General features: G+C 53.3%; 5 protein-coding genes across 5 annotated transcripts; 2 read left to right on the plus strand and 3 right to left on the minus strand.

Moving 5' to 3' along the window:
* Positions 1-681: 681 nt before the first annotated feature.
* Positions 682-2,597, minus strand: J4E90_003818 (uncharacterized protein; the record flags this gene model as incomplete). The annotated part of the gene is made up of 5 exons (XM_051433385.1): positions 682-1,147; positions 1,196-1,287; positions 1,337-1,426; positions 1,477-1,567; positions 1,621-2,597. 5 exons carry the CDS (start codon positions 2,595-2,597, stop codon positions 682-684), a joined length of 1,716 nt encoding a protein of 571 aa, XP_051293283.1.
* A 3,419-nt stretch (positions 2,598-6,016) lies between these two features.
* On the minus strand, positions 6,017-8,161 carry J4E90_003819 (uncharacterized protein; the record flags this gene model as incomplete). The annotated part of the gene is made up of 2 exons (XM_051433386.1): positions 6,017-6,313; positions 6,368-8,161. The coding sequence occupies 2 exons, from the start codon at positions 8,159-8,161 to the stop codon at positions 6,017-6,019; spliced, it is 2,091 nt and encodes a 696-aa protein (XP_051293284.1).
* A 1,554-nt stretch (positions 8,162-9,715) lies between these two features.
* Positions 9,716-17,615, plus strand: J4E90_003820 (uncharacterized protein; the record flags this gene model as incomplete). Its single annotated transcript, XM_051433387.1, has 3 exons — positions 9,716-9,719; positions 9,903-15,112; positions 15,159-17,615. 3 exons carry the CDS (start codon positions 9,716-9,718, stop codon positions 17,613-17,615), a joined length of 7,671 nt encoding a protein of 2,556 aa, XP_051293285.1.
* A 2,173-nt stretch (positions 17,616-19,788) lies between these two features.
* Positions 19,789-20,676, plus strand: J4E90_003821 (uncharacterized protein; the record flags this gene model as incomplete). The annotated part of the gene is made up of 2 exons (XM_051433388.1): positions 19,789-20,185; positions 20,252-20,676. The coding sequence occupies 2 exons, from the start codon at positions 19,789-19,791 to the stop codon at positions 20,674-20,676; spliced, it is 822 nt and encodes a 273-aa protein (XP_051293286.1).
* A 31-nt stretch (positions 20,677-20,707) lies between these two features.
* J4E90_003822 (uncharacterized protein) lies at positions 20,708-21,096 on the minus strand (the record flags this gene model as incomplete). Its single annotated transcript, XM_051433389.1, has 2 exons — positions 20,708-20,739; positions 20,808-21,096. 2 exons carry the CDS (start codon positions 21,094-21,096, stop codon positions 20,708-20,710), a joined length of 321 nt encoding a protein of 106 aa, XP_051293287.1.
* Positions 21,097-21,606: the final 510 nt, after the last annotated feature.

Consider the following 21,606-nt stretch of genomic DNA (forward strand, 5'->3'; position numbering starts at 1 on the left):
ACGTCTTACCACTGGACCAGGTACTCTGTCACAATCTTCCTTGATCGACTGGGCGATTAGATGGGGTGTAACACAGAGTCAGACTCGTTACGTTCTTTACTTTGAAGACGTACCAAGCTAGCCGTATTGAGAGATAAACATTGCACAAACAGCAAAGAAGCAGATGTGAACATGAAGTTGAGCCGGAAGAAGATCTATTATACGACGAACTATCGAAACTACGACAAATCCGACCATAGACCTAGCCACCACTGCTGAAACCTGCCCTTGCCATCGATGAGAAAGAGATACATTGAATAACCCACTAAGATCCTTTTGGTTCGCTGGCTTGCCCAGATGCTAACAGATACTTCTAAAATGTGAAAGAGGCCGCCCAAGTATATCGATCGAAAGGAAAACGCGAGACTGGAGTGTCGATGGGAAGGATATGTTCAGGGTGTTGGCGCCAAGAACAAAGTATTAGGGCCCAAAGACATGAAGGTCAGAGCGAGCGGCAGGAAAGAACGACAAGAGTATCGTGCTGTAGCGTGTTGATATAGTGCGGCCTTCGTAAAGTATATGATCGGTGCCAAAAGAAGTCTCCAAGAAGATGTGGCTGGAGGATGTTGAAGAAGCGATCATGAAGAATAGTGCGTGCACGACGAGTAGATCGAAGGTCGAAGTGGAAAGGGCGGTACACGCTTAGTCGTTGCGGCTGGGTGAAGTAGACTTGTCATCAGCTTTGACGGGAGTGGCGGGGTTGGTCTTGACGTCAAGGCCGTTCTCAGAAACGCCGTCCTCGCTCTTGATGGGTCCACCCTGCGGCATATAGTATGAGCGGGCAGGGCCGAGGGTGGATGGCACTGGCGGTGACCATGGCTGGCGCTGGCCGCGCATGAACATCTCGAACTCGTTGGCGTGGCCCGCAGGTATCGGGGAGACGGAGAGGTATCGGTCAGGCGTGCCTAGCGCCCTAGCCTGAGCAACACCGACCTCGTACTCCGCAGCACGGAAGACACGGCCAGCTGCGGTCTGCTGCTTGAGCATCTTCTGCTCGTGAGTATCGGAAAAGCGGATCTGGATGAGATGCTCTTCGCCGCCGGGCTTGGATACAGGGGTGTTGTTGAACTCCTTGATGACCTCGTCGCAGATGTCGCGGGACTCGAAGCTAGAGATGGTGAACAACGATCAAAATGGCAACACCAAGATGACTTACCGAGCGAAGCCGACACCCCGACCAGTACCAGAAGAGTCACGAAGGATCCTGCTCGAGCAGACCTTGTGAGGGGCGAAGATGGAGGCGAGTTCCTGTATGTTGTAAGTGACTTGTCATCAGGGTTGGGGCGAAGTCACATACATGCTCGTTCATGTTCTTTGGAATGTTGGATACGTAAAGATTGGTGTTGCACTCGTCGGCGAACTTCTTGAGCTTTGAGTAGAAGGATTCCTGGGAAGAGTCAGTACAGGCCATCGTGCGTCAGAGTGGCTGCAACGTACCCGAGCAAAGCTGACCTCATATCCGAGGTAGTGGAAGCCACGGATGCAGTCTTCAGCGTCTTCGAAGTTGTGGTACTTGATGAAGCCGAAACTGCGAAGCATAATTAGTAATTGAAACGTTGTGATGGGTAGTGAAGCGCTTACCCCTTGCACAGGTTGGTCTTCAAGTCGATGATGGACTTTGAGCTCTGGATGTCTCCAAAACGCTTGCCCCACAGGTGAAGCATCTCATCTGTGGTCTCGGGAAGCAGACCTCTAATGTAAACGTTGGTCTCGCCAGTCTTGTTCTCCAGGCTACGGTCGAGTGGCTTGTGCGGGGAGCTAGGAGCGGGAATAGCCCGGGGAATGGGGGGCTCCTGGTGCACTAACGCCAGTAGATTGGGAGGCAACGTGGGCATGGTCTGCTGCTTCGGGATGGGCGCCATGACCTGGTAGGGATGGGCCAACTGGGAAGGCGAAGGGGTAGCACTGCTGGAGTAGAGGGCGTTTGGCGAACGGTCCATGATGGCGGTATTGTTGCCGTAACGATGGTACATACCACCACTGCCGTAAGGCGTGCCTGGGTTGTCGTTCTCGTTGGAGGAGATGGAGTCCCGGCGTGGCGTCATGAGAGATGGCATCTCGGAAGAGGACATGCGAGCAGCCCATGCTGGTGGCATAGTGTTGTTGTCGATGACAGCTTGGCCATATTGGTAAGCTGCCTGCTGGACGTATGCACCGGTGTGGTTGTACATGTTAGGGGAAGCCGCCATGGCAGTCTGTTGCTTGGCACCAGGCATCATCTGGTACATAGATCCAAGGACCTGCTGGTTGGGAACCCAAAGTCCTTGACCGTTGGAGAGAGGGATGTTGCCGTAGTCGGAGGAGCCACCTGACAGAGCGGAGCTCGCAGACTTGGAGGTAGCGGACGAACCATACGAGGCGTGCATATTGAGAGCTGCCATATTGCCCGTCAGACCTTGCATACCATTATCACCGTGGGGGGACATGGGCAGACCTCGGGGGAGGTATTGGGCGGACCCATGACCTTGGCCGTGCTGGTTGTAGTTGTTGAGCATGTGTTGTCCCTTATAGCCCGCGTTGGGGGCCGCGTAGTTTTGCTGACGACCGTTGGTAGCCATTGCAGTGAGCTTCGAAGTGACGCTGATCGAAAGACGAGTGAAAAGATCGGCAAGGTATCCGGGACCGAAGCTTGAAGTCGCGAGCAAGAGTACGCAGACCGAAAGGTACGACCTGAGGAGGGTTGCGGCGAAGGGTCTCAACAACGGACGCGACGACAGACTGAGATGCAGAGAGGAACGTTGCTCTGCTCAGAAGATTAACTTTTGTCATTAGAGGAGGCTGGGGTACGGCCTAGCAAATTTGCTCGGTGATCGATGAGTGTGAGGAAAGCAGACCTCGCAAGCGAATGCGGGGGAGGAGCTCATTGGCGGTATCCGGGCGGGGAGTGGAGATAAAAAAGATGGGATGATGAAAGGGACTTACTGGGTCGTAGATATCAAACTTTCGCAATGTGCGGGACTGGTAGTGACTCCAAAGCTGCCGAGGCGTCAGTATCGGTGTGCTGCACAAGAGTGATGGACGGCGTCGGGACGGATGACTGACCTGGGAATAGCTACAAAGAATGTGGCCACTGATGCGTATTGGTGAGAAAAGTGAAGAAGAGTGAAGAAGAGAAGGGGAGGAATGGTGGAATGAGGCAAGCTGTTGTACCCGAAGATGGCGTCTGGGCGTAGCAGCTTGGGGAAAGAGCACTCGCGATGGGACGTCGGTGGAAACCCACAAGCGACGTGAGAAAGGAAGCCCCAATCTGACTGAGGGAAGTCGCGAAGAAGAACCATGACGGCGAACAGAGAGGCTCACCTTCCCAATGACTCCGCTTCGAGGAGGAACAGACGCACTACAACACAGCGCCACCCGAACTCTCGCACTTTGGATACCGTCGCTTCTTTATCTGGAAATTGCCTAGTAATATGATGAAAAAGCTGTTGAAATAGTAATGTCAGATGAGGCTTGCGGGCGAAGCTACGGGGCTTTGGGTTGTCCCCGTCGCCGTGATGGGAAGAGCACTGCACTTATACATCGATTGCAAGCAAGGACGCACATGCTGAATGGATGCACCGAGAGTACGGTATGGCGAACGCTGCAAGCATAACATCCTGCATCAAGTGGTGTACTCGTCGCGCCTCCTCAAGATGCAGCCATACCTTTCTCGGAGCAGTGTGTGTAGCATACAAATGACGAGGCGTTCGTGTGGAGTCTAGCTGCCACTTGCTGCAGCCAACTTTTGACCGTGACAACGGCCAATGCAGTTATATCGCCCTTGCAGCAAGGCTGAGCAGTATCTTGGAATGACGTTGGACGATAGACGTCATTGTCTGTTGCTATGTGAACATTCAAACCGGGGCAGTTGCGATGATTCTGGCGGGCATGCTCCTGTCATGGGGACTCGACCTGTCGTTTCCTCACCTCCACACTTCAACTGGGTCCACGCAACGGCCCAACTCGAGACATGCGCAGGTCTTGATTGAATACTGTCTGGTCTGCTTTGCGATTAGTAGGCTACACAGACAGGGGGGATACTCTTACAGCGCTTTGCAGCCAGGCTTCCACCATGCCATAAAGGACCTTTCGTAACCTGACGGAGCGGCGCGCTGTTGCACACCTGTAACCTGCGCGACGAGCCGGCGCAGTGCAGCCATTGCCGGTTGTAACTCTGTAGATCACGGTTTTGAGATGGATGCGCGATGCTCGAATACCGTTGGGAGTGCGCCTTCATGCGAGACGTCTTTGGTATTCCAACTGGGGGGACTGCATCTTCTTTGGCGAGATCACCGGGGTAAACGATATTTGACCATCTGCAGCGGTAATGCAGACGCAAGGGGCAAGTCCGAAGCCTGTGGCCTGACCCACCTTTCCCAGTAATATGAGCAACGTCACTCTCATACAAGCAAAAGCGCATCGGGAGCAAATCGTGTGCAAGGCGTCCCTCTGAAGATACTCAAATTCAAAAGTGAGGTACACATAGAAACTGAGCCAGCCGGTGATTCCAAGTCTAGTGAGAGAGACAATTCCAGCCAGCATCACGTTTGGACTCCACTCCTCAAGTGCTAGGCACAGGACCAAATAGCGTGTGGGTGATACGAACTTCACGAATGGAGGTTTGCCCGCTTCCTCGCGTGGTGCGTAGGCGCAAGCGCACTGATTACCGTGTCGAATTTGTTGCGAAGCAGCTATCCGATCGGTTGTCCGGCTCTTGAAGCGGCTGTTGTTGGTCTCGTGGCAGTGCCGACACGGTGAGAGAACATCCGCCAGTGCCTAGAATTACCAGGTGGATGATGCGTCCAGGGTCCATGTTCGGTGGCGCCCTGCTATGCAATGGCTGGCCGATCCCGCTCAGCATGCCTGCCTGTAAGGTCATTTCAGGAGTCGTGCATGCCGTACGCCGGGCAAATATGCACCTCTCTCCCCCCAGGGCTGCACCTCTCACCAAATTCTGTCATTCTGTACTGAGCAGCCTGAGAGATGCTTCGTTGCGATTCTTCCAACGTTACCCAGCTCAACCTCGGACCTGGATTCCGGATTCTCTCGCTACCGTCATCGCAGAGAGGGAGAAACGGGGCGGATCGGCTTTCGTTACAAGCATCCGCGGGGTGACACAAAGAGCAGATGAGGAAGAACGCAGCTTCGTATAAGACTCCCCAGGATCTGCTGCATCTCGCGACACTGCGTTTTCCTCAAGGGTTCGAGCGGATGCCCCGCATGCTGAGGTTGTAGCGGTGAGTGACTGGCTGTGGTCATCCTGCCATGAAGGTTTTCAGCATGCGACGCGCGACCAGGTAAATCCAGAAGATGATACTTAGCCGGAACTGCTGTGCAAACCTTTATCGTACGCATGACGGCAGTGTCTATTATAACGAGACGTGCCTGCACCTCTGAGCAATGAAGGCTTGCCACGCAATGATCCGAGTAGGCGTCCTAGACATTGGGGGCCGCAACTCGAGCTTGTGATGGAGAAGACCCTTCGTTGATTATCGCGGCGCAGTTGATGGGCGGGAACGGCAGATGACAAAACTATTTTGAAGCAGTGTGTATGCATGCGAGGCGTTGATGCTTATAGACGAGGTTTATGGGAGCCATCCCCGCGGCAGGCACCGCGCGCGCACGTGCATCGACCAATCATGGCCGGACCCTGCCCGTGTGAACTAGCGCACGTTTTGCCTACCACAGCAGCGCACTACAGCATTAGGCTGCGGTCGCTCAACATCTTTCTGATACATGTCACAATCAGCTGAGTGAGAGGTGAATCAGAAGAGTTTGATATTTATGATTGATCAAATGAGCTGGTCCACACTGCAGACTATGTAAAATGGTGGTAGTCACATAACTGTACATGTCCATCCAGGCTTCAGATTCGGAGCCAATATACTCCAATGCGAAATGTTTTCGTCAGATCAAACGCCATCGCTCACACCATTCTACCATGAAAATGCATGCTCAAAAAGCTCTTTCTAAAACAATCTCTCCAATCCTTGACGCATTATGACCAGACGTCTTCTTGATACTGATTCGACGCCCTCATTGCCTTGACAATCTCCTCACCCTTTGTCTCCGGCACGTTCCTGTACTTGGAGATGATTTTGCCGAGAAGCGTGTTTACCTCGCGGGCCATATGCGCGGCGTCACCGCAGACGTAGAAGTAGGCCTTCTGCTCGAGCAGCTTATTGACTTCTTCGCCGGCCTCTTCAAGTTTGTTCTGTACATAGACCTTCTTGGGACCGTCTCGCGAGAAAGCAGTGTGCATCTCGAACTTGTCGCCCATGTCTGCTTGGTATTGCTGCAGATTGTGTTAGCCCGGAATGAGTGGTTGACATGGCATCATGAGACTTACCTTCCATTCATCGGCATACATGAAGTCCTCTGATTGCTTTCGGCACCCGAAGAACAGAATGGTCTTTCCGACATTCTGACCAGCCTTTGCCTGTGCAGCTCTTTCTTGAACGAAACCACGGAAGGGTGCGACACCAGTACCGGGTCCGACCATGATGATAGGCTTGGAAGGATCTGAGGGGAGCTTGAAGTTGGAGTGGCGGACGTGAACCGGGACGTGAATACCGTCATACTTGTTGCGAGGGCCGGTGATGGTGTAGTTCAGGCCGTGAGGGTCCGGGTTGGGGTCGCCGTGTTGCTTCTGCTTCAAGGCCAAGAGGTAGTTGGTGGTGACGCCCTTCAAAGCGTATGGTGCGCCGGGCTTCTCGATGGACTCAACAATAGCAGTGATGGAGATCTTGTCTTTCTGGACTAGAGACGACGAGGAGATGGAGTAGTAACGAGGTTGGATCTTGACCATGGTTTCGAACAGGAATGAGAATGGGATCTTGTCCCATGTGGCGCCCTTTCCGGTGATCTCGAGCAGCTGGCCCAGGTTGAGGTTGCGGTCGGTAACCTGCTCCCTGAAGTAGTCCTTGTCGCTACCGAGTTTCACGATCTCAGCCTTGATCTCGTCGTTTGGCGCAAACTGTGCAATGACAGAGACAAGTTGACGCGACACGGCGGCGTTGATCTCAATGTGGAAGCGGACGGCGGCATCGTACGTAGTTGGCGACGGGAATGGAACTTTGGCGGTGGGGTCGAGACCTCTGACTGAAATAACCGTGTGGCGCTTGTCTTCCTTGCCGAGAACCTTGAACAGCCTATCGACTTCCCTGCCGGCGTTGTTGGGCCAGATGGCGATGTGATCACCGGTGGTGTATGACAGATTGGATCCAGCGATGCTGATTTCCATGTGTAGGCAGTTTCGGTTGTCGGAGTTGAAGAGTTCGGCAGATTCGACGATGGGGGCGATAAAGGGGTTGTTGGCGTTGAAAGGACCCTTTTGGTTGCCCTCAAGGTGGTTCTTGTTGGGCTCGCCGAGGTAAACGGTGTCATCTTCGGGAGATAGCTCTGGCTTCTCATTGACTTCGAAAACGGGCTCGTACATGGCTTCGCGCTCCTCCAGACCCATCTTCTCGGCAACAGCAGTCCACATGGGCTCCTTCCAGGCGAGGAAATCCTCTTCCATGGTGCCAGCGCCATCGTCGCCCTCACCAGCAGCACCCAGTCTGGTGGCACCGAGCCTCGTCAAGTACTTGTCGACGTTGCGGACCATGGAGTTGTAGTGTTCGTATGTGTTGTTACCGAGACCGAATGCGACGTAGTTGAGCTTGTTGAGGGGCTTGTCGTCGATGCTGCCACCCTCCGAGAAGCTGACATCTTCAGAACCGATAAACTCGTAGAACTCGACGGCGTTATCGGTGGGCTCGCCCTCGCCGTAGGTGGCCAGTACGAATACGGCGAGCTTGTCTTCGGGGAAGGTGTCGAGGTTCTCGAAATCGTACTCCTCCAGATCTGCCACCATGGTCTTGAGGCCGAATCGCGAATGGCCCTCCTTGGAGATGCGGGAGGCATAGTCCTCTGCCGTGCCCGTCTGGCTACCGTAGAAGACGACGCAGTTCTTGTCCGTCTCGTCCATCTTCTCTATTATGTTGCGCGACTTGCCAGCCTTTGCAGCGCCATTGGCCGTGGCCATGGAGCTGCCGTAAGGGTCTCCATAGACGCCCCAGTAGGTGCCTTTGGTGAAGTAGGCTACTGTGCCGACCAGGAGGGCGGCCAGCACGATAAGGTCCAAGGTGTCGAGTTGTGCCATGGTGCTGAGAGGGGCGTTAGCAGAGTCGGCGGGAGAATGAGGGGCTGACTGACATGGACACAGTAGTAAGTTGCCGTCCGGAAGGGGATTGGAAACGACACGGTAATATTTGTATGCGGCTTCGCGACGGAGGATCGGAATGGCAAGTGGCCGTGCGTCTCAACTCAATCTTATCAAGATCTGGCCACGGAGCCGCAAGCAGGCTGTTGAGACAGCACACCAAACGATAATCTCGCCTTTAGACTCTACACACCTCTGACCGCTTCCTCGACACGGGTAAAGTGGCCAAAAGTGGTGCCGTCACTGACTGGCAGACGCCCATCGGAAGCCGAAGCGTTCCGCAGCCATTCCGCTGGGGCAGCTCAGAAACAACGGCGGGCCTCAGGTGAGACCCTGACTTTCCCGACCCTCGCGGCCTTTCCGCCATGGCTACCAAGAACCCCGCCAGCACTTCGGTACCTTTGTGGGGCATACTGCGGCCACACATACGACGACCTCGTGCGAATCACGGCAGATGGAGGCATCGAATCTACAGAGGAGCAGCGTCAAGCCGGCGGTAAGAAAGATGCAGCATGCACGCGACAGTCGTGCAAGGCTAGGCGATGATAGAGACAGTAAGCATGTGATGGCCAACTCCAGGGCGGGAAACTTTCCCGTCCTGACAATAGATTTCACGGTTCGCTCGAGATGAGAGTTTTCGCGTATGATTGCGCAAAGATGACGAGGCGTCTTGCCCAGTGCTCAAACGCTGTCAGTAGTCTTCCTGGGTGTTCCTGGTATCATGTCATGGATGCTTCACGCACCAAGACCGTGGACTAAGCGAAGCCTGGCGGTGCATATGTGCGCAACCAGAGCAAGTGCAGGTGGCAGTAGCAAGTGAGGTAAAGAGACGCCTATCCCGATGCGGATATCTAAGTCTTGTCATCACTGCGCGTTTAAGATGTTGCAACTCCCACGTCTACAATCTTGCATCTCCAGCCTTGCTGTACGTGTGTCATAATGAGTCAGCCTACTATTCCCATGTACGAACAGACATGTGCATATTGAACGATAGATAACAGATGACGAAGCATCGCGTACGGCATTTACCAATTCTCTTTCCCTCTGATCAAGGCCAGCTGAGCACTATCTAGGATAGAAGCGCACGTTGTCAGGTACCTCTCACATGCAGATACTGCTTAGACTGGCACAGAGGGAACCCTCATCTACGTATTTGATGTCTTACGGTTTGGTACGAGGCTCCGAGGTCTATCGATAGCTTGCCATGCCCAGCTCCCCGAAAGGCAGATCACGTGGGACTGAATAATCTCCAGGCTCGGATCGATCTCCAGAGCCGTGTTGATGCCGGGCGCCATGGATGATCGTTGCCTCGAATCAGGCTAGACGGCGGCTAGTCAGGCACAGGGCACCTCTACGTACCCATTTCATCCACGTCGAGACATCCATGACAGCCGTCGCGACCCTTTAACGGCGCCCTCTACGTCTTGAGCCTTGAAAGACGGGCTGCAGTATTCTCCGCGCGCCACGGAAGATGCTGCACGCGAAGCCTGCGGCATGTGTGAGTAGCCTTTCCCTAGCCCCAGGCCCGTCGTCATCCAGCTGTGAAACGCACTCCCCACGCGGCCTGGAGTTTGACAGTGCCGGCTCTTCAGGTGCCATGGCGACAAAGCCTTATCTTGACGTCGACGCCTCTCCGCGCTGCCTCAGAACTGTGCTGACCCCTGTGCCTTGCCCAATGCAGCTGCTTTCCCTCTCCTGCAAGCTCGACCAGCTGCTGGGAATGTGTCGCACCATATAGAGCACCCCTCGTCGGCCTCGCGTGAGCCCAGCCAGACCCGCGGGCGTGCGCTGACTGCCTCGTCACGAACCATCGCCTCGCGCTCCCAGACTCCGGCCGTCAAGGCTGCCAGCAGCAATTCGAGCCCCGACCGCACCCTGACGACGCTCGAGCGCAAACCCTCGGGCTCGTACGCCCACAACCGCAACACGTCCATCGTCCACGGCATCCAGCACTCGCGCAACACCAGCTTCGTCAACTCCCCCGCCACCAGCCCGCTGAGCCCCCAGATCATCGCCGCCGCCGCCGGGGCAACCCTAGATGGAGCCCTCATGTCGCAAGAATCAATAGCCGACGCCTTCGCCGCCAACGGCATGCAGCCAGGCGCAGGCACGGGGAATGTCTATGCCGGCGTGGGGACCCAGGCGGCATCGAGCGATGGAAGCATTTCTCACCGCAAGCCTGAGCGGGCGCCGAGTGCCAGATCCGTGCGAAAGGGCCACAACCACCATCGCTCCCAGTCGCGCCACCCGCCGCATCCCCACGAACTCAAGACGGTTGGCGAATATGCCCTGCACCACCTCTTCAACGCCTTCATCAGTCAGGCCGAGCAGAAGATCAACCAGTGCATGACGGAGAGAGGCCAGCCTGAGGCCCGCGTAGAGGGTGTCTGTGGACCTGGTGTAGACCCCACCTTCGACCAGCTCATCGCGGCCCTGGGCCACATTGCGCGCCATAAGCCAAAGCCGCTTATAGACACCATCATGCTATGGCGCAAAGCCAAGAGCGAGGAGGCGTCCAAACAGCGCACTCACTTACTTACTGCCCGACAAGCCAACCCAGGGCTTCAACTCCATCCTGCGCTATCTCGACGGAATACTGAACCGGTCCAACAACTGGATAATCAATCCGCAGCCTCTGTAGCATCTGGCCCCGACCACATCGTCGCTCTGCAGCAGACTGTCACACAAGCCGAACAGCGCTCGACTGTCTCAACCTACATCCTTTGCCGCGTCCTGATCGAGATCATGACCCAAACCGACCTCCATAACTTGACTTTTGAGATGGCTGACCGTCTTCTTGGTCTTTTCTATGGCCAGCTCAGCACGGTGGACCCTGACCTCGTGGACATATCCCCTCTCAACCTCGCCAATTGGACCATCTACAGTCAACTGCTCGGTGTGCTGAGTGGCCTCATTTTTGAGCAAGTGCAAGACAAGTTCATCACCGACCTGAAGATCGTCGATGGTCACTTGGCCATCAAGAATCAGTACAACCGAGACCATGAAGCCAAAGGCGCCTTGCTCATTCGCGCTCTAAGGCACCTACAAGTGAAGTCATATCCTGAAGACACCTGGGACCGGACATGTGATTTCATGCTTTCCATGGCAAAGCTTTTCACCAGTGCCCACGGCCAGCCGGTCAAATATGCGTACTGCCAAGTCCTAAGGGAACTCTTATTACGTATCACCTCTAAAGCGACTATTGAACTCAACGCACCTAGATGGAAGACTGTGATCGACATGATGAAGCAGCGCGCTGCCATACTGCTGGGCAAGCCGAAACACTGGCACGAAGCCTTCCCACTCATGGCCGCCATCCTATGTGCTTCTCCGACCGAGACCTTTCTCTCCCAATGGCTTGCGCTCGCCTTGTCTACTCAGCCACGACTCAAAGAGCGCGCAACCAGAGCCATCGCCCTTCGAGGCATTTGTCGGCTAGTGTGGACTTACATATACAGGCGGGGTACCGAAGCACCAAATGTCGCTGTTCGCCGGTTGGAAGAAATCATACGAATGGTGTTCCAACCCGGAAGGCGATCGTACCTATCAACTGAACCAGCCATCGCTGAGCCATTGATACAACTGACACGCATTATCGGCTACAAGTACCAAGACCTTTGCTTCAAGACCATCATCTTTCCCCTGCTCAACTCCGACATGTTCTTGTCGGGCCGAGAATTGCGCGTTGAAAACCTAGAGCCTGACCGTATGGTCATTGGTATCCGCTCGTTTCTGGCCATCATGGCTGATCTCGAAAACACGGAGCAGCCGCCTTTTCCACTTACGTTCGACTACGATCCAAACGCGGTATCGAACGAGCTCCCGGCTCTTCCTTCTAGTCCGCGGCCTTCACAGCCTCTACCCATAAAGTCAAGTCTTCTCAAGGAAGAGCGTCTGTCGCGTCCTGTGAACTTCGCCGGTTTCGCCGAAGTGGCCAAGGAGTACTACATCCGCTTCTGTAAGATCTTGGGGGAGATCACCATCATCTGCGACAACGCATTCGGAGGCCAGGCCGTACTCGACGAGAAATTCTCTTCGCAAACACCAAAGACCCCTATGGCGGCGGCCTTCAGTTTCGCTCCTCGTGAAGATTACATGACCACCACAGATCCGCGGCAAGGGTTTTATGACCTCTTGCATGTCGCTGTTCAGGCTTTACCCCGCTGTCTGTCTCCACATATACCATTCAATTCACTGGTAAACCTGTTGTGCACCGGGACAGCCCACGTACAGGGGAACATCGCTGTGTCATCCGCTCAATCACTCAAATCTATAGCCCGACAATCACATGCACAGCAAGTCACGATTGGCTTTGCACGGTTCATCTTTAATTTCGACGACCGTTATGCCACTATGTCTGATGGTGGCATGCTTGGGGCTGGGCACATCGAGAACACCTTGAAACTCTACGTGGAGCTACTAGAGATATGGATTGAAGAGATCAAGCGCAAGACACGTAAAGCAGCATTGGATACGCCAGATGACGGTTCTGGTAATCGCGCGGCTCTTCTTGATCTGTCTTCAGTGTGGGCGCACGTTGACGAAGTTGAGTCCCATGGTCTCTTCTTCCTATGCTCGCCTTCACGTCGCGTCCGCTCGTACGCTGTCACCGTGCTACGCCTCATAACTGAATTTGACACGGCTCTGGGAGGCTCCAATACACGTGTCATCCGGGTAATGGAGGGCAGCCCCCAGAGAGTCCTTGACATTAGCGATGAGAAGTTGTCGTTGGCTGAGCGCAGTCGATTGCAACGCGGCATGCGCAAGAGCAATGTGCAGAGTACCCTTGTTGAGCTTTGCGGTAGCGACGTGCCGTACGACGCTACCTTATGGTTCAAGATCTTCCCGAATCTGGTTCGAATCAGCTTTGAGGTTTGTCCTTTCGCCGTGACTCTCACTCGTGACATAGTCTGTGCGAGACTTGCACAGATGTATCGCACTCTATCATCCTTAGCCGAGGGTCAACGCTCTACGCCGTATTCACCCTTCGAGCCCGGGAGTAGCAAGGTCAGCGGCCGCCTCGCTTCCACATCACCAGAAGTCGTTATCGAACAGTGGAAGTTGTACCTCATATTCGCCTTCACGACATTGACAAGTCTCGGTCCGACGGCCACATCAGCCACGCAAGGAAATCACTCGCGTAAGAGCTCAAAATCTTCACAAATAAGCACGAACAAGCAACATACTGCTACCGAGTTGTTTTCCAAAGTCCTTCCGTTCCTGTCAGTGGACAATGTCGCCATTCGGGATGCTGCGGTCATCGGCCTCGGTTCCGTCAACCTCAACCTCTATCGTACACTGCTCGAATCGCTTCAAGGGATCGTGGCTGCTTGCGCTGAGGAGGCGAAGATGCGCTTGGGAAATCACAACCGGACGATCAGCAGTCCTCGCCCAATCAACTATCGAACTGACCATCTCCGGACTGAGATTACACACGTCTACAAGCTGACCTCTCAGCAATTTCTCAAACTCCCTGAGGCTCACAATGACGAATGGATAATCAACAATCTCATGAACTACACCAAGGATCTGAGAATATTCCTGAGTGATACGGAGGTCCAACTCGAAGCGCGCTATCAGAAGCTACGTACGCACTATTGTGGACTGGTGGAGGTTTTGTTTGAGGGCATCAACAAAACCAGTGATCCTTTGCATTGGATGCCTTTCCAAGCCCGGAAAGCTGCATTCACATTGATGGAAGAGTGGTGCGGCTATGCGGCAAACCAGTCTCAGATCCGCCAGCGTGAAGAACAGATGCGCCGTTCCATGCTTGATCGAGAGGTAGATAAAAACAACAAAGGCAACGCGACTGCGGCTCTTGAGATCGAAAAACGCGATCTTCGAACCGCAGCGCTGAGTGCCATGGCGGCGTTGTGTGGCGGGCCTGTTAGTATTACCACTGACAGCAAAGTTCTGCTTCAGTTCGATGTTATACGCATGCTCTCGTGGATCCAGAGCATCTTCGAAACCCCGAGCGATCGGACACACGCGATTGGTCGCCGAGCACTCACCAACCTCATACTGCACAACCGCGAGCATCCATACTTGCTGGACAAGGCAATCGAAATGTGCTACCTCGCAGTTTCTGGCAAAGCGTTGGAAAGCTACTTTGAAGTTGTCACACAAGTCCTCACACAACATGAGGACTATACGTTGCCATTCTGGAAAGTACTCAGCGCTGGTCTTTATACGCTTGGACACGAGAACAGCGAGATACGCACCAAATCAACGCGATTGCTCCGAACGCTTGAAGCTCGCGAGGGCAAGAACTCGAAGTTGCAAGATCTAGATATCAGCATTTCTGACAAGACTGTTGCTGTCTACAAGCTGGCGCAATTCGAGACGTCACGGAGGCTCGCTAAGCAGCATGCTGAACTCGCCTTCCTGGTCTTCTCGCAATTTTCCTACTACTTCAAAGATCTCAAGCCTGACCACAAACGCAACATGGTTGCCGCTATGCTTCCTTGGGTGCAATCCGTCGAACTCCAAGTAAATCCGGATGGAGGACCGACTGCTAACTCTTACATGCTGCTTGTCAACCTCTTTGAAATCACTTACAAGGCCGGCAACGTACTACACAATGAGATTCAGGCGCTCTGGCAAGCGCTAGCAACGGGGCCGTACGGTGGAAATGTTCAGTTAATATTGAACTTCATCATCAACCTTTGCCTAGACAAACGGGAACAAAACTACGTCGACTACTCCAAGCAGATCGTAGTCCATCTATCGAGTACCCCTGCAGGGCTGAAGGTGGTCGAATTCTTGCTCCTACAAATCAACCCGCGGTCCATGGTAAGCGAAAAGCGCGAGCCTATGCCACCACCACCAGACGCCGTCAATCTACCATACCTGGCCGATCTCACTCAGGTCCTACCAAGTAGCAACAAGCAGGTAAGCATAAAGTAAAACTTGGAATGAACTGCGCTAATTCTCATAGTCCGGCTTCGCTCTGGGACAAGTTTGCCTCATCCTGTTGGTTGATCTTATGGTATCTCCAGTTGAGGTAGCCAAGGAGCACATTCCTTTGCTTCTACAGGTGGTCTTGGTTCTTTGGGATCACTATACTTCTGTAGTTCAGGACCAGTCTCGCGAGATGCTTGTGCATCTAATCCACGAGCTAGTCATCTCCAAGATTGAAGACGATACGCCAGGCATCAACAAAAGATCGATCGAAGATTTCATTGAAGGTATTCGACAACATGACGCCAAAGTGGTATGGAGTTACGATGACAAGAATGGCAAAGACGTTGCAGATTCAACGTTCAAGGTTCCCGAGCCGATGGAGTATGTTGCTGGCGAGGTCATGAGATTCTTTTCATTCGCGTACCCTGGGCTTCGAGAAGCTTGGGGGCGAGTCGCACTGAATTGGGCCACGTCGTGTCCGGTCCGACATATTGCATGTCGATCATTCCAGCTCTTCCGCTGCATCTTGAGCTCGCTCGATCAGCAGATGCTTTCCGACATGCTTGCAAGACTTTCCAATACCATATCAGACGAGGAGAGCGATATACAGACATTCTCTATGGAAATACTTACGACGTTACGAACGATCATCGAAGCACTAGCACCGGACGACCTCATACAGTACCCTCAATTGTTCTGGACCACTTGCGCATGCTTGGATACCATACACGAAGGCGAATTCATGGAGAGCCTGCTGATGCTAGACAAGTTCCTCGACAAGCTTGATCTGGGCGACGAAGAGGTGCTGGCAATCCTGGAAGAAAGTTGCCCGGATAAATGGGAAGGCAAGTTCGAAGGCCTTGCTCAACTGACGTACAAGGGTATCCGGTCGAGCACATGTCTGGACCGATCTTTACGAATCTTGGAGAGATTGGTGGTCCTACCTTCCAGCCGCATCGTGGGCGATGATAGCCGACTAATGTACGCCATCCTCGCGAATCTGCCAAGATTCCTACGCTCGTTCGACTCTACAGCAAAAGATTCTAGTGTTCGAGCCACCGCCGAAGTGCTTGCAAAGGTTGCCGATCAGCACTACCAATGCACATCGCTGTCCGAAGCGTTGACAGCCTTCGCAATGAAGAGGTATCGTCAAGAGAAGGATTTTCTCGCGCAGACAATGTCCGCTATCCGCTCAACATTCTTCCCAGAACATGAGTTCGGCAGCCTCGTGTTCCTGCTCGGTCTCTTGATGAACAATATCGATTGGATGAAGATCAACACAATGGAAGTCCTCTGCGTCCTGTTACCCGAGATCGATATGCGCAAGCCGGAGATGGCCTCCAAAGGATCCGATCTTTTCTCGCCTCTTCTACGACTACTACAGAGTGCGTATTGCCCTCAAGCTCTGAGGGTTCTGGACTTCGTCATCAATCTCAACATGACTAGTACTCTTACGCCGTTCGACAAGCAGCATATTCGAATGAGTATGGCAGGTTCTCACTCCACCAGAGGGTACAAGAAACAGTTCGAGAAAACGCAGTCATTGTACGGTATCCCTGAAGAAAGCGGCTGGTCAATTCCGATCCCCGCCCTGCACTCGCAGTTGACGAGGGCCAACGTCCACGCTGTCTTCTACACCTGCGGAAATTTCGGTGAGATGAATGTGCCAGACACCGAGACACCCAAAGTAGAATTCCGCCAAGAAGAATTCCCGTTCAGCCCGTTATCCGACTACCACCGAACAGCGACCATGACTTCAGAAGATACTCGGGGCGATAGTCACATTGGTGAACTGGTCATGAAACTAGACAGCTTGGACGACTTCTTTGAGGATGATGATGACGCCGAGACGTTGACAGACCTACCAAACTTCTCGTCCTCGGGGCGTTACGCGAATGGATCGTTTGCTCACGATATGCGTGAGAATCTATACGATCAGCAAACGGCGCCTATCCTGCACAAATCTCTTACGCGGAACGCATCCGTTACATCATTTCAGTCGGGGTTCATCTCTGATGTCAAGCTCTCCCCGGCTAGGGACCCTGGTGTCATGACCCCGGGCGCTTTCAGCTCCTTTGCCAACTCTTCTTCGAGTACCTTACCCCCAACAAGCCACCCCCGCCCTAATTTACATGCCCGATCAGTGACGTCGCCATCTGCTCCAAACCAACCACAGCGCATTTCACCTTCACTCTCGTCCACCACTCTTGACGAACAAAACGAGCCGTTCTCCGACGACGAGTACTCGGCTGGTCGTTCGAACAGCACAGACAAAGCCGGGACCTTTAGTCTGGAGAACATTATCAAACCTGTCGCTCACGATACGCGAAGTCGTTTTAGGAGCGGCATGAGGCGACTGACTGGCGGCGGTGGGGACAACAAGGAAGGAGCCAAGACAAGAGACGCGATCAAACTGGCATTACAAAAGAGTCCCCAGGTGCCAAAGGTACCTGACATTTACCTGGTGAATCCCAAGAGTGCGGATCTGTAGGATGGCCAGAAGAAGCGAAGAGTACATAAGATAGGTGCTCGAGAACACGAGTGCCAAGTATATACATGGGGTAATGTGTTTATTTGTACAAAGAGAAGGATGGAATGACCGGATACCAAGGCGTAATATTGGGATGGTACTTTCGTACGAGGAAAGGATGATTTATTGCATGTGTGGGTGACGTCCAAAAGATACCAAACGCTCTTTTCCTTTTAGCTGTCTTCAGCTCGCGAGATACCATAGTGCCAACAATACGATTAGAATGCTCATGTACTATTCATGGCCGTCGTTCTCTAGTCACAGCATCCTGCGTCATCGATCGACATGCATCCTAGCGTATGCTTATGGCTGCCTCGTACCCTGGTGGTGAAACATCAATGTCGAGTTCGCCGCTCTCAAGTCTATGCTCAATCGCTTCACACCTTCGACTGCACTTTAGCCAGCCTGTTGTCGGAACAGGCAAGCCGTGATCTCGATACCAGGTTCGTTCTACCGCCGTCATCCAATGTATCGGCCCTCCATTATTGACAAATTCCTCCCGCTTCTCTCGATCTATATCATCTCCAACCTCACCTACAAATAGAGGCACGATACTCCGCACTCCTGTGGGTGCATAACTTGGTACTACGGCTATCGTGGCGCTGAGTGAGGATAGTACTGTGGAAGCGATACGTGCGAATATGCTTTCTCCAGGCTCAGTAGACGGAGTCGAAGTAATAGAGGTGGGCAAGACGGGCGTGGACTGCCATTCTGGGTGGTCGCGTAGGACTTGGGCAAACGATGATGTAGTTAGCCAGCCGCGTTTCTGGTAGCAGAGTGCGATGGAGGAGTATGTTGTGCGGATTACGACTGGGCCTGCTGGATGGTGGATGTAGGTGAGCATTGTGGTAGGGGTGGTGTGCATGGGTACTGGGGTGCGTGCTGCATGAGGAGCGCGAGCTTTGGTAAGTGCTTGCAGCAAACATGATGTGTGAACTCTGTGAAGAGAGGTCGCGTGTAATGCGCAATGTGAAGGGATCGGAGATCATAGGTCGTGTCAATCTACGAGAGAGTGATTGTGCCGAAACACTGCGCTGGACGTAGTAGCCATTCATCAAAGCTATCGCAATCATACCGTATACTAAAGTACCATCTCAATGACCTGCCCGAAGGACTAGACCGCAGTCTGAGTTAAAGGCGCACTCTATTCATATTGAACGTAGTAGCCATTGGGCGCGTGCGAATAAACTTCTGCGCATTAGACACGAATGTCGTCGTGCCATTGAGTTGAGGTCGCCCCATATGCAGGTCGAACGCGGAAACATGACAGCCTTGTCGTGACAGCCTCTTCCCTGGCAAGATTGAAATGTGATGCAGCGATTCAAGAGGATGTCAAGGATGCCAGGCGAGTCCGTGCGGTGCTAGCGATCTAACAGCCCTAAATGGCGTGGCATTCCAAATTCCACGCCAACATTCTAGAACCGGTAACTTTCGCAATCCAAGAAAACGGTAGCTTTCGCAGTCCCAGAAAAGATCGCTATGTTACATGCACGCTGAAAGATGCATTAGTCGCGACAAGAGGACGATCGTGGCTGACTGGTTGTCGCACCTCAATTCAGTAAACGCGGGGAAGGAGGCTGAGGAGCCATCTCCGGATTCGTCGTTGGAAGAACAGAAGCGCCATGGGTACCCTGCAGCCCTGGAGGAAGCTGAAGGTTTAGCGCACGCAGTAACGTCTAACACATGGCAGCTGGGCAGCTTCCTCTCCTATTCGCCTCTCCGACAACACGCCATTTCAGCACTGTTGCTATGTCAGACCGACATTTGGTTAATGTGCTATCGTGCACTTCAGCCAATCTCCAATTTGGGCTTCTATCGTGGCGCGCGCACCCAGCAGCGGCCGTTGCGTGTTCAGCTACGTCGTGATGGCCGTTTGAGAGCCCAAAGATAAGTCCAGCGCTGTGCTGAAACGCCTCACTTCGCAAAAAGCTTAGACCACGACGCCTTGACATGCTGGTCGCACTGCTTGCAGTGGTGTCGTACGCATGTCAAACACGCTGTCTGTGTGTAAGAGTATGAAACAAAATAGATTTTCTTCGGTCTTTTCTAAAGTCTTCATCCATTATCCAGCTTTGTATAAAGACGGTCATTCCGATACAGACATTGCAATCATTATCTCGAACTCATATCAAACATGTCGACCGTGTCTCAAGGCGCAAAGGTTTACCTTATCCACACTACACAACACACTCGCCCTTTCTTGACGACTGTACCTTTCATAGCCCGTGATTTCGCTGCATGGGGTCACCGTGTCGATCACCACCCCGCAGACTCGGCATACATCACTGAGATACGATCGCGCGAGGATGTCGAACATATGAACCGCAAGGACCGCGGTGGAAGCCGGAGGACGAAGCTGATGGAGATATGGGCAACCGAAGCCGTTCGCAGGAAACGAAGGCAACGAAGAGAACCTCGTGGCATTGAAATCGAAACATCCATGGCGGATGGCGGCTTCGGACCGCAAGATGCCAGAGTGAAGAAGGCTGGTGATATGGTACAGGATGTCATCGATGGCGTGGCTTCATTTGGTTAGTGTGCACTACAGACCCCGATTCGGCCATGTGACATGAGGAGCAGTACTAACAAACCACAAGAAAATAGGCACACAGCAACACCAATTCGGCAGAACACATCACCGGGATCTCCGCCTACCATCATCACCACATACACACGCCATCTCTTCGCCATTAGGTACACACCAAATGCACCTCTTCCATCATGGTCGAACCCCGACATCACGTACGCAGACCAAGTAGTCTTGGAGTTCCACGACTACGAAGAGATCAGAAAGGAAGTTCTAGTCCATGCGGTAAACAGCGCGATTGGCAAGAACGAAGGCAGAATGGGCAAAGTAGAAAGATGTGCAAGAACAGGCATGAAGCGAGTGATTCTATGGGTTGACGTCGCAGATGTCTTCTTCGGAGACGTAGTACAAGACGAACGCAATGTGGAAGACAGAGATCCTGTGCCAAAGTACGAGAGGGGAGAAAGGCCGCCGGTGTATGCCGAAGAGAGATAGGCAGTCCAAACACATGATACCCAATGCATGCTTACGCATCTTCACACCAACCTGCCTCCAACTCTCTGACCTTATAGCCCCTGCTATCTAATCATAGACAACCTCCCCCCTCCTTGGACCACCCCTTTGACTCTTCGCTCCCTCCGCCATCAACCCTTGCATGTTCCTGACCCGCACCTCGGCCATGTACTCTTGTTGTTCTGCGCTCATGTGTCTGAACTCATTAGGGTTTCTTCTGAATCCAAAGGTCTTGTGTATGGCGTAGCCCATGCAGACGAGCAAGCCCGCGCCGAATAGGATGAGGAGGATGATGGCGCCCTCGGGGATCGCGTAGCCGGCGTCGCGCTTCGTGAGGGGAGAGGCGGTTGCGGTGTTGAGGAGAGTGAAGAGGACGATTGCTGTTGTGACTGGGAAAGCCATGGCTTGGATGATGCTGGACGTAGTTGCTCGAGGGTTTGATGAGGGTGTGGATGCCGTGGATGTTGGGTAGCGTTTCGATCTCTGCCACTCTGGATGGGATCAAGACGTGTGTAACAACGGTGAAGTGACCAATCGTAGGCAGTAGAAACGACGGAGCGAGGACGTAGATTGCCTCTAGATGGCTGTGTTTGAGTCGCTGAAGATACTGACGAAAAACAGATGAAGTGTCGTCCAGTATGACCTCGGGGTGTTCCCAGGTTTGGCAGTGAGTGAGTGAGTGAGTGAGTGAGTGAATGAGAGTGAAAGAACAAAACCCGAGCAGTAGGCAACAGCACTTAAACAACAGACGCGTAGCCCCGTTCCAAAACAATCAACTCCACCCAGACACTGCCTTGCCATCATCCCTTCATCCTCTATTGCCGTTATCATGCTTGCGCACAGGCCACACCTTTCGTACATTACCTCTTCGGACATAGCGCACCTCCGCATCGGACGCTGGTTGGTCAAGAG

This window comes from Alternaria incomplexa, assembly GCF_024043165.1.
Source record: "Alternaria incomplexa strain BMP 0042 chromosome Unknown scaffold_4, whole genome shotgun sequence".
In the NCBI taxonomy this organism is placed as follows: Eukaryota; Fungi; Ascomycota; class Dothideomycetes; order Pleosporales; family Pleosporaceae; genus Alternaria; species Alternaria incomplexa.